The sequence below is a fragment of the Neolamprologus multifasciatus genome, chromosome 12 (genome assembly GCF_963576455.1).
Source record: "Neolamprologus multifasciatus chromosome 12, fNeoMul1.2, whole genome shotgun sequence".
NCBI classification, from domain to species: Eukaryota; Metazoa; Chordata; class Actinopteri; order Cichliformes; family Cichlidae; genus Neolamprologus; species Neolamprologus multifasciatus.
In genome coordinates this window covers 19,826,318-19,838,211 of record NC_140450.1, presented here as the reverse complement: position 1 = coordinate 19,838,211, position 11,894 = coordinate 19,826,318, and the positions used below count along the sequence as shown (strand labels likewise).

The 11,894-nt window shown below is 42.2% G+C and overlaps 2 protein-coding genes across 3 annotated transcripts; one reads left to right on the top strand and one right to left on the bottom strand.

Moving 5' to 3' along the window:
- Positions 1 to 71: 71 nt before the first annotated feature.
- On the top strand, positions 72 to 2,206 carry LOC146506875 (uncharacterized). 2 transcript variants are annotated; one of them, XM_085181247.1, is made up of 4 exons: positions 72 to 141; positions 568 to 879; positions 947 to 988; positions 1,090 to 1,251. In XM_085181247.1, exons 1-4 carry the CDS (start codon positions 87 to 89, stop codon positions 1,197 to 1,199), a joined length of 519 nt encoding a protein of 172 aa, XP_085037373.1. In that variant the 5' UTR covers positions 72 to 86; the 3' UTR covers positions 1,200 to 1,251. The 2 variants fall into 2 exon arrangements, 1 of the variants encoding a protein (XP_085037373.1); XR_014877348.1 differs by lacking the exon at positions 72 to 141 and adding an exon at positions 1,357 to 2,206 and having other exon boundaries at positions 755 to 988; positions 1,090 to 1,195.
- On the bottom strand, positions 1,973 to 10,831 carry rgmb (repulsive guidance molecule BMP co-receptor b). Its single transcript, XM_085181240.1, has 3 exons — positions 10,197 to 10,831; positions 6,045 to 6,598; positions 1,973 to 4,300 (listed from the first exon to the last, which is right to left on the bottom strand). Exons 1-3 carry the CDS (start codon positions 10,312 to 10,314, stop codon positions 3,542 to 3,544), a joined length of 1,431 nt encoding a protein of 476 aa, XP_085037366.1. The 5' UTR covers positions 10,315 to 10,831; the 3' UTR covers positions 1,973 to 3,541.
- Positions 10,832 to 11,894: the final 1,063 nt, after the last annotated feature.

Genomic DNA, 11,894 nt, shown 5'->3' with positions numbered 1-11,894 from the left:
GCACACACATACACAAGCCACACAAACACATACACTAACGCACAGAATGATCAGTAATCATAAAAGTCACTCTAACTGAAGCTGACATGACTGAGCCATCCAGGGGTCTCTTTTACCTTCCTATCATCTATTTGTGGACAGGTAAGAAGTTTAAATATATTTTAAAATATATCTTTTGAATCAATATGAAAGAATAATTAGTCTTAAATGATCACGTGAATCATAAATGTCCACAACACTGACTTTAAAGAAGGATTTCTAGGAGTTTGGTTTTAAGAGCTCTCCTCTGTAACTGTTGCAAGTCAATAAAAGTTAGTTTAATTATTCACACAGAAAATAGCAGGTAGGAATTAATTAATATTAGCTCCTGGAGTTACTACATCAAATTCATAAATACATGTAGTACATATAAACATATCACCACTTTGATTATAAAACATATATGTGTGATAAGAGCTCAGCAACGAGAATAATTCATCACTGCAAAGATTCGCACACATCCCTTGCACACGACTTACCTCTGTTTTTGATTTTTTTATTTGATCTTCTGTGCTCCACCTGAATCAGGAGGGGTAGAGGGCGATGTGCTGGCTTCACTGGCACCTCCAGTTCACCTGTCAGGGGAGAGGCTTGGTTGGACCCTGCTGGTGTGCATTGTGAATGACTTCAGGAGAGGCCACTTGGAGGTCAGCTGGAGCTCAGCGTCAGAGGGTCACATGCCCACCACGCCATACAGCATCGCGTTAACCAGGAAGCACCATGTCCCCAATGTGGTGGCTGTTATCACTGTGACAACCAGAGACTGGCCATCATACAGTTGCTTAGTAAGTCGCAAGAGACACTCAAAAAGCAAGAGGAGACGCCGCATCACCTCATCAGGTAAAGATGAGTTCATGTGACCATATCTGTAAATTTGGAGCTGGAATTTCACATTTTATCTTTTCAGATCATCAAGACAAACTGTGCCATGAAGAAGAAAAAATTAAAGGTAAAAATTTGTTGTTGCTCGAAAATGAAAAAAAAAAAAAAAAAACGCAATAAATTGACACACGAGGATATCTTATATTGGTCTGCATGGTTTGCTCTCAGGCATTGATGTGTGGACAAACACAGTGATTATCCTGGTTATGAGGCTGCTTCTCATGAAGATCCTCGCCTTTGACACTCTGATGACCATTTATGTTGTTATTAAGTGGTAAGAACCAAACACACCATCATGCAGTACACGGATGTACCTTTGCATGCAGGCATGTCATTGATTATTATAAGTCTGTAAATCTTCTTGTATTTCTATGAGTGTAATTCATTTGATTTTATTTAATTATGTAAGTCTGAACGGAGTATTTGACTTTTCAGATCGATGGAAATGGGTTTCTCATGCAACATATGACCTTGACAAGGAAACTAACCTAGAGAGGATAACTGTTTCTGGTCTGAAGTCTTCATAGAGGAGTTTTCTTCACTAGAAGATAATGAGTATGTTCCCACTCATGTGGTTTATTTTAAGGACGTGGTTTGACGGATTAAACGGGAAATGATCCATTGCCAGGATGACAGGAGTATGCTGTAACGCTTAAAGACGCGCCTTTTTCAGCCTTTTCACAGAGACATCCAGGTGTCGCTGCCTTTGGCAGTTGAAAACAGATCGTGTTTGTGAGGCCAAACCTGTTATCTGATCAAAAGCTAACCACAGACAGATGGCTTAATGCTTCTGTTAAATGTGTGTATGGGCTTCTGTGGGAAGGTGTGTGTACAGTCGCGCTCTTATTTAACTCTAAACTCCTGTGGGTGAATTTCAGCTCAAAGTTTGTTCATTTTTTTGTTTGTTTGTTTACTCATTAATACTGTTTTACTTTATTAGTATGTTCATTTTTCTTTTTATATTCCTGTGAATGTAAAATTAATAGACAGTAAAATCGAACTGTGTTGACTTTCATGTTTGTTCACTTTGTTAAATAAAACACTCACACAGTTTATTTCCTTTTTTTTTCCTTTTTTGAGAGCCTTGAGTAACACACTGACATATCAACAGATCACCACTAGGTGGCAGTACAATCCCATCTGACATTTTTTAAATTATTATTTAACAGCAAGAATATGGAGCTTAACTTCCTCTACGGGGCACTACGTTCATAAATAAGTTAAGTATTTCAACATTGATCAGTCACTCTTCACTCACACATGTTGTAAGAGACCACAATGCCAACCCCCCCCCCCCCCCCAAAAAAACTGAGATGAACCAATATCGTCAAACAAACTTGGCGTAATTACAGAGAATGTTACATGTTCAAAAGGCTCACAGGCTTTTTTTAAAGGTAGAAACTTCTACCAGGTATCAAATTCTTAAAACACAACGCTGATGCAGAAAACACAGCCTAGCGTGATAAGGTTTCTTCAGTAATTTGCACTGTTTTCTCTCCAGTATTTTACATGTATCCCAACAAGGAGCAGCTTGTCAGTTCCAACAAAACCAATCTACAGTAGTAAGTTTAAAAACTAGGGAGAAAAAGACTCCGAGAGGGTGGAGGGTGCTGGTTTGGTGTTGAGTTTTGATTTTCGCTGCACAAGAAACAAAAAAAAATTTAAAAAAAATCTGTCTTTGGCTCAAATAATAAAAAAAAGTAGACTGAGTAAAAAACACGAGCCTGAAAAGTCACAGCGTCTTGGCAAAAAGGCGGGACTTCTTCTAACGCGAATCAGCTGAAATGAAAACACTTTGACACATTAAAAGAAAAACACTGAAGCACCCACAAATACACAGACTCACACAAGCAGTCAAAGTCAGGCATGAGAAAAACAAAGTAGTACCGATGGCATTCGCTGTGACGATTTTCAAAATACATTCAACAGAACAGCTCACATTACTTAAAATAAAATGCTGAAGCAAATCAGCTAGTACTTGTTGCACTTAAAAATAAATGACATCTCCTATTGTTCTACTTACTTTTACTGTGAAAGGATCCAAAACCAAATCACAGAGCTCCAAAGTTTGAGCTAGTTTTAATGGAGGACATGAAGTGAAAGAAAACAAAAAAAACACTGATGTGGATTTGTGGAAAAAATTAAAATAAAGTGCATTTGTTAAAACAAACCTCATCATCTGAGGTATTCAAAAAAAATCACATCAAATGGCACAAAAACAAACTTGACTCCATTACACTGTGCACTGAAGACAAAATGAACTATTTACAGTCAATTTAAACACACAGAGACATTTGTGTCATTGTCAGGTGCGTTCTATCCAAAGCTGAAGACAGATTGTAGAAGCCGTCGTGCCGTCTTGTTTATTTTATTTTGCATTTTTTACCTCCAGAGAGCTGATTCTCTTATAGTTAGTGACACCAGCATGTACTGGGAGGTCTTTCACCTTTAAAAAAAATTAAAGTCCTAATAACTGTTCAGGCTGCTGGTTCCTCACTGCAAGAAACAGGTGCCAGTGTTAAGTATCAGTGCTCAGCAAAAAACTTCCAAACCATTTATTTGTAGTGCACACACATACCCAGACCTACACACATGCAGGCGCACACAAAGACTCCCGCTATTACATCAACACAGCGCTCAGAAAACATGGCAGGAGCAGGGCAAGCCGTTTGAAATTTTGAGAATCAAAGTGTAAAGAGGAGGTGGCAAAACTGCGGGGGTAGATCCTCCAGCTGTCCCGGTGTGGATGGAGACTCTCCATATCCTTCTGCGCACTGTATGCTGCCACTGTGAAGTTAGCATCCCCGGTGGTCAGGAGGTCAAACACACAGGAGTGGAAGTAAATGTCCTCTACCTCCAGTTGCTCCCTGCACCGCTCCCTCGCCCCCTCCACACCAAAGACCTGCGTGGAGCCGTAGGCGGATGTTTGTGTCTGTGAGGAGTAGCTTGGCCGACGTAGCTGCTGAAGCTGCAGGCCAAGCGCAGGAGGGGAGACGGGCAGGGGAAGATGCCCCGCCTGGTCGATGCGCTCTGCGCTGGGGCAGCCGTTCAGGCAGAGCTGCAGGTCCTGGGTGGCATCGTAGGCCTGAGCCAGCTCCTCTGGGATCCGCACCGCCAGGGTCAAGTAGCGCCCCAGTTGGCGAACAATTACAGTCACGCCGATGTAGCCAGCGTGCAGCTCCACGTGGCGCCCCGGGCTGCGCTCGGAGATCCACAGAGCCCGGACCTTCCTGCTTGCTCCGTCTGCACCAGCAGAATTGTGCATGGGGTCGCCACTGCTCACGGTTCCATCATCAAAAGCAGCCGGAAGGTTGTCCGTGACGGCCTGGTAGACCCTCTGGTCCGTACAGCCCTCGTAGGGTTTGAAGATGATGGTGATCTATAAAGCAGCAGAGCATCAGGTAACTTAGAGGAACACTTCAAATGTGTTCAGTTTACAGTTATTGAGACATTTCATTCATTTCATTTTACATGATAGACACAATTGTAATCAAAAAGATGAATAGAGCAAGTAAATTCAAAGTAAATTAATCACCAACTAATTTAATAATTTCCTAATGAATTTCAGTGGCTTTTGGAGCCTGTCAATGAAATATCTTTAGCAAGCAGACTGCTAGTTGAACAAAACAGAAAATATGAATATAGCTGCACTTTGGTTGATCAGGAAGACAGAAAATCCTAATAATATAAATCATAAAAATAATAATAAGCAGCAGTTCCAACTATCTGGTTAGTTTAAACCTTTTAAACAAATGTACTCTGGTGTTTGATACATTTCCCTTTTTTGTGTTGTAACTGAGCATCCTGGGGTTCCTAAAATTAAAGAGTCAATTTATTCAGTTTAGTTCATTTTATGCACTAAACTGTTAATAATCGAATCAAGAAAAAAACAATCTCATGACAAGCAGAAGAAATTTCCATCTGTCTGTTTTTCACAAATATCAACACTCACCCACTGCACAGGTCACCAACTCTCATCAGGCTACATTTGAGAAATGACTTAATGACTTTTTAACAAGTTGTAATTTGACACAGCTATGCAAACATGCTGACACATGCACGCACACGAACACACAGGCTGGCAGAAACACACACACACACACACACACACACACACACACACACACACACATACACACACAGGGATCCAGTGGTGAGTGGAAGCTGGAAGTGGTAGATGCAGGGTGTGGTGTGAGCATTACGGTTAGCACTAGCATCATAGTTCCGGTGAATGGCTGCTTTGTTCATATGACAGCCGTGAGGAATGAGACCTGGCAGGCCATTAAGCCTGGAGGGCCGTTAATGTGTGTGAAAGAGTGTGTATGTGTGCGTGTCTGTGTCCTTAATAATCATGACTAATAACTTGCCCCACCTCTGACACAAGGTCAAACTTACAGCTCCAAAGTGTAGCAGCTGTACTATTTGCTTAATGTGTGTGTGTTTCTGCGAGTGTGTGCGTGACTAAGTGTATGCACGGGTGTGTATGTCCTTTAATAATTAAAGCTATCGACTGTGCTAGAAAGTGCAGATGATCGCGGGGAAACAACATTGCTTCTTTAACACCACAAAGATCACCTTGTGTGGCTCGTCATCCATTTAGTGGCGTGCGCCTGCGTGTGTACTTGTGAGTGAGCGTCTTCTGCACTGTGTGTCCTCTAAGACACACAGTGCCGTAAGCAGAGCGCAAGGAGTGCCACTCGTGAACTTATGAGACACACGCACAAGTGCTTGCAGACACACACATAAGTAAACAGTGGGTCCTTTCACACATCTCATTCCATGTTATTAAAGGTCAGGCTGTACGCAGCCATTAACCAAGTTAGATTTCTAACACTGCTTCAGTCACAAGAGTTAAGAGTCACAAGATCGAGGCTGTTTGCCTTACACCTGTGAGTCTATGGGAGCGAGAAACACTCAGCATGAGAGTCAAGGAGAGCATGTTTTCCAGTTTGACTTTGATAAGATTTCTTATTCTGACGTGCATAAAAGTAGCTTGGACGTCATTATGGAAACCCAAACAAGAGATATATAACTAGACTGTTAACCCTGCTTGCACTTGTAAGAGTGTTTCAGCTTCAAAAATGGAAAAATAAGAGCCCAAAAGCCAGTTTCCAGTTCCTTACCTTATTGGTTGCTGTTGCACTGGAGCCAGGAACCACAGGAACATTAGTGACCTGCACTGAAAGGTAGTCGTTATCAATAAGAGGCCATGCTCCCTCCACTTTACAAGTCTGGAAGCTGTCCTTGAATGTCCTCAGGTGGGGGTCACCAAAGAGCCCACAAAACAGGTACCCAGCCCGAGAGTGGCCGTGGCTGTGGCTGTGAGTATGTGAGTGTGAGTGAGCGTGTGCATGGGATTGCGTGTGGGCATGCTGAGTGCGGCTGTGATAGTTGCATGGCTCAAAGGGAATCTCGGGGTGTGTGGGAGAAGTGGGGCCATCTCTGGAGCAGTTTCTCTGGCTCATTAGGTCTGAGATGCCCAGAACAGCCGAGTGGAAGACCAGGTTTCCACGGCAGGCCTTTGCTGTCCTCTGAGTGCAGGCCGAGTACGCACGCAAAGCCTTGCAAAATTCAGTGTGAAAGCCATCCACCGCAGGGTTCAGGTGGGAGGTCAGGGAGACAAAGTCGGTGGTGCACTTCTGGATACGACACTGAGGTGTGGCCACCTGGCACTGACCTGAAGAGGACACACAGATAGAGTCTGGAATATTAATATATAATACACACATGTCTGATAATTTAGGCGTGAACTAGACACAGTTATGTCTCAGTGGAAGTGAAAAGGTTGTGCAATCACACAAGACTACCAAGGTTACGTGTGAAGAAAGCTTGGATTTTACGCACGCAGTGATATGAGTCTTTTTACAGTCTAATAAAAACCTAATAAAACTAGAAAAAGAACCAGCTGTTGATTGAAAGTCTGGATCAATCATCAGTGCCGCTCTGTGAGCATAATAAACCTGAAGTGTAATAAACCAAAGAGCAACTGGAGAGAGGGAAGACGAAGCATGTTTTACCACAAGCAGTGAGATAAAAGTGCCCATACAGCCAAGGAGCACACAGCATATAGAGCATTATAGACAAAGGGAACAGGGCAAAGCAGCTGTGCTGTGAATACAAACACAACACAGTGACTTTTTGAAGCTAATAATCTTCGTCAGCAAGGTGCTGAATAATTGTATTAGTGATCCTGGGTGGCTTCTGCAGAGGAAAAACATAATCAAAAATGCGCCTCGTGTAGCCATCAGAAACAGATTTCCCTGATGTTTTATCTTTTTCTGCGTTTCTAAAAGTAACGAGGGTCAAAGTCGCCTTTTATATCATAGATCATCGGAGAGAGAGAGAAAGATCGAGCGAGAAAGAGATTAGAGACCAGACCTAATGCATTAGTCACAACGTGCTCCAATTAGATTAGGCCAGAGAGAGAGAGGCTCTGCAGTGTATGAGCAGCTACACACACACACACACACACACACAGCAATAGCTATCTTAGAAAGAATGCTGCTTGTACTTCCGTTAACCACACACAGTTGGTGATCTTTAGATGATGGTCTCTTAATGGCCAAGAAAAGGCCAAAAGTGCAAGAGTTTTTACAGAAACGATCACTCAAACGTTACTCCATCACTTAACCAGCTGGCAGCACACGTCCGCTATTCTCTGTCGATTTATCTGATTTTAGAGCATGAAGGAGTGTGATGCCACCAAATGGGGGCAGTAATGCTCTGAATTTTGCTATTCGGGGTGCAGGTATGGACCCTCACTCACACCGCGCTTTAGAATCTTTCTCCTAACTGTTAAATACTGACACCAACCCACAGACACACACACACACACACAGGCTGCCTCCTATGCCAACCACCGCTGCACAGACAGGTCTGAGTACTGAGGACACATTGTGTCTTTGACTGGTGCACCAACAGCCTCCTTCTTTCCCTCCAATCTAGCCTGCAGTATCCAAATGCGACTCCCAATCTAATCAGAGCACTTTGTTCTCTTTCAGAAGTTATCAGGATCATGAGCTGCTGCACAAAAAGCACTTATTCACTAATATTTTCTCCGAAGGATAACTTAGCGAGAAGCAAGCTGACCCTCTGACTGCAGGGCTCTCGCATTAAACCATCGATCTGCAAAACCTTACTGACGGAAAGCTTCTGTTGAAGTTTACACCACTGTGTCGCTCCCATGCTGGCCCTGCACTCTGACCTCTCGGGAATAAAAACTAGGATTTCCATATGATGCTTAATAATGTTTGTAATATTTACACGTTACATATTAAAGCACAATTTTCTTATTTGCTTCTGAAAACATTCATGTGATCTCCTTTGTAAACAGTTTCTCTAAATTAGCATATTTTTTGCCAAGTAAAGCCGAGGTGATGAATACTCCGGTGGCTGGCAAATACTATTAAGAGGGGAATACACAACTCCTCGTGTGTTTAAAATTGCCTTCAACATTCCTCCTTATCCTCTGTCTTCCTCGCATTCAATATAATCCCACAGGACTTGAATCTTCTTCTCTCTCATATCTTCAGTTTTCTCTCTTTTTTTCTCCTTTGTAGCTTCAATCACTTGCCTCCTTCAGCACTATTCTGCTTTCAGCCCCCTCAGCCTCATTCCCTGGCCAGCCTCACCTCCTTATTGCCTCTCTTCCTGAGGCACCTTCTCTACCATCAGACAGAGGTCATAAGATCAACCAGCTGAATCTCAATGGCTCGGTTTAGAATTTTTTTTTTTTTTTGCCTCCCAATCTCGCTGCCTTCAACTCCTTTGATCTCTGGAGATCAGGAAAGGATCTACTGGGATCATTTCTCAACCAAGGGAATAGCTCCAGAAGTGCTTATTGATCACCTTGTTGTGTGCACTCTCTCACACGCTGAGCTCAAATCACACAAACACCCTTTCCATAGCTTTAAGCTGCAAAGCTTTACAGGAGCTCACTCCAGCGTGCACTCTCTCTGTCGTCGGTCAGACACTGTGAACAATAGTCAGCAATTCAGACCCTCCTTCCTCCCTGCCTAAACAGACACATGGGGCTGACAACAAAGAAATGTATCTAAAATACCCCAAAACATGTACAAGTTTTAACAAATAAAACATTCTGTTTGGCTCGACAAACTAAAAAAAGAACAAACAAAAAAACACATTCTTTCCAGGTGACGCACGTGCAACATAGGTGCCAAGAGGGTCTTTAATGTGAAGTGGGTCTCTCTCCGTGTTCCCATTTTGTCCGAGTGCCTGCGCTGTGTTAAACTAATTACTGGAGGTGTGACTGCTCTACAGACAGCCGACCCCCTTCACAGACAAAAACACTCAGACTCAGCCAGATTTGATTTTTTTAAAATGTATTTTTTGCTGCCTTTTTGCACCAAATGTAAAATGCTTCTGTATCTTTACGAGACAGAAAATGACCAGCAAACAGTTTCACAAAAAAGTAAAGACCTCTGCAAAGCCACAGAAAACAGAAGTATGTCAAAACTGTCACATTTGAGTTTAGTGTCAGAAATCCTTGCAGACACCTTGTTAACGTCCAGTTAACAGGCTTTTCATTTATTAAATTCATTGGGGATTTTTGTTGTTGTTGTTTTTCTAACAAGCCTTGGATCATTGTAGGGGTTTTAAAAGATAAACGTCCACAAATATAAAGAGAAATATGTTGGACATTGAAGAATATGTTCTCAAATGAGATTATCTGATCCCGTTTCTTACAATAGACATTATTAATCAGCATCAGCTCAACATTACATGTTTATTTAGGTTTGGCCAGATTTAAATCACAGCACAACTTCTTTTTACATTTTATGATGTGCAGCGGTGGAATAGATTGCTTTGTTTGTTTGTTTTTTCTGTAAATGAGTGCACTAAAAGAATTGGTTTATATGGACAAGAGGAGAGGTAGCTCGCTCCTGCCTTCTCTCCCCCTCCTCCATGAGCCATTAAGAGGCAGACAGGAGAATGACGGCCCAGGAGAGAGGAGAAACTCGATCCGTGCTCAGACTGCTGCACTGCCGCTTTAGAGAGAGCCATTGTCAGGCAGCACTGGGCCCAACACAAGGATCAACCGCACAGTGATTACAAATGCTTAATAACTAACAAAGTGTTTCAATCACCATCAAGTGATGGCGACTGAAAAGAAATGTTGTTACTATGGTTATAGCTGATGGAGTCCGCAGTAATTAGTTCATCACTGAATATGAAAGTAGATAAATTACAGATCAGTTGCTACTGTGACCCAAAGAGACTCTGGGTGTTGCAGTGTTGCAAGTGTGATTAGTTACCTATGTGAGCACCGCAGCACAGAGCGATGATCAGCAGTAGAAGCGGCCGGAAGCGGCGCACCATAGACGGGGAGGTGAGGCGCTCAGCCCCGCGGCAACAGCATCCGGCTCTCCCCATCCCCGTCCATGCAGGGCCAGGAGGGGAGAGTGGACAGACCTCCAGAGGGCGAGGACGGGTGGTGTCCAGGCCTTCTCACTACTTCTTCTGCCCCTTCTTCTTCACTCTTCTCTCCTTCCTCTCCTCCACGGGTGCGCAGGGGCATTAAAACACAGCTGCTCCGCGGAATGCAGGGCGGAGGGGGAGGTGGAAAGGCACAGAGAGGAAAGAAAATACAAAGTACAACCAGAAGTCACTTCGTCGACACTTTTACTTTTTTCTCTCCTATACAAATCCAAACCCCACGTGATTGGAGTGCGCTCCCGCTGCAAGCCGGACTTTTGCCTTGATTACGATCACTCTCCTCTCTCGTCCAGAACACGCACAATCATATCCCTCCCTCCCTCACCGGCCAGGCGGAGGTTTCTCCTGCTCTCCTCCCATTTCACTTTCTCCTCCTCCTCCTCTCCCACCCCAGCAAATCAATAGAGAATCAACCAAACCCTGCTGGCGGAAAACCCGCCTATACCACATTGATAGAGAGAGAGAGAGAGAGAGAGAGAGAGAGAGAGAAAGAGAGAGAGTATATAAAATAGGACAAAAACAAATAAATAAAAATCTGATAAAAGTTATGAAGTCTAGGTAAAGCAGCACTGTATAAACTAAAATAATAATGAGCTTATTGATTTATTCAATTCACTATTTAATTGCGCACGAACAGCAATAACATTGGAACAAAACACAAAAGGACGTCGAACATTTGACGATGAACAAAAATGTTATTCAGAAAAAAATCTTAACTCGTGTTTAAAATGTAAAAGGAATAGAAATACTAATGAAAACATGTTGCAAAAATAAGCAATTAGTGACGTCAAGCAAACAACGTCAAATAAGTTTGCTAGACTTTTAACCTTTTCCTTCCTTGCAGCAGTTTCCTTTCACTCTCCGCATTTGAAACAAACTGAAAGATACATAAAATGTAAGTATTCGGTTATGTGAGAAGGGAGGCTATTCAGTAGCTGTGGAAATGTTAACGGATTTTACAAGGTGTAATTAGAATGGCATTCATTCACAGGTAAATAAGCCTCTTAAGAGTAATAATAAAATCACGTTTTATATTTTAGTACTGATAGGATTTATATCATTATTAGTACTTCTACAGTTTGCACAAATACAGATAAGTGCAAACAATTTCCCTTTTATTTTGTATGTCTATTGTTTCTCAAATCCCACATCAAATAAGTGTTTAAAAATTAACCATATTACACTCGAAATTCTCCAAAAGCATACCTCTTAATCTCATAAGACATATCCAGCCTACTCTATTCGTTCCCCATGGCTATGATAGAAATCATAAATCATATAAATCCACTTATTAAACTCGGGGATATACAGTATTGTGCAAAAGTCTGTCTCTATATTTTTCCAGGCTTTTTTGTGATTTTTTTATAAAGTGGTCTTGAGCAATGCTTCTCCAGGCTTTCTAAAGATCTTTCACAGTTTTGATTTGTTTTGGACATTTTCTGCTTTTTTACTTATTTTCACTTATTTTCAGGTATAGTCCTTACACCTGATCATTTGTTTGTTTGTTTGTTTGTTTG

Coding starts and splice junctions, on each gene's coding strand:
- LOC146506875 (XM_085181247.1), top strand. CDS start 87: ATGACTGAGCCATCCAGGGGTCTCTTTTACCTTCCTATCATCTATTTG. Junction 142..567: donor TATCATCTATTTGTGGACAG/GTAAGAAGTTTA, acceptor CACCTGAATCAG/GAGGGGTAGAGGGCGATGTG. Junction 989..1,089: donor TGAAGAAGAAAAAATTAAAG/GTAAAAATTTGT, acceptor GTTTGCTCTCAG/GCATTGATGTGTGGACAAAC.
- rgmb (XM_085181240.1), bottom strand. CDS start 10,314: ATGGGGAGAGCCGGATGCTGTTGCCGCGGGGCTGAGCGCCTCACCTCC. Junction 6,599..10,196: donor GTGCTGCGGTGCTCACATAG/GTAACTAATCAC, acceptor TGTCCTCTTCAG/GTCAGTGCCAGGTGGCCACA. Junction 4,301..6,044: donor GTGCAACAGCAACCAATAAG/GTAAGGAACTGG, acceptor GCTGCTTTATAG/ATCACCATCATCTTCAAACC.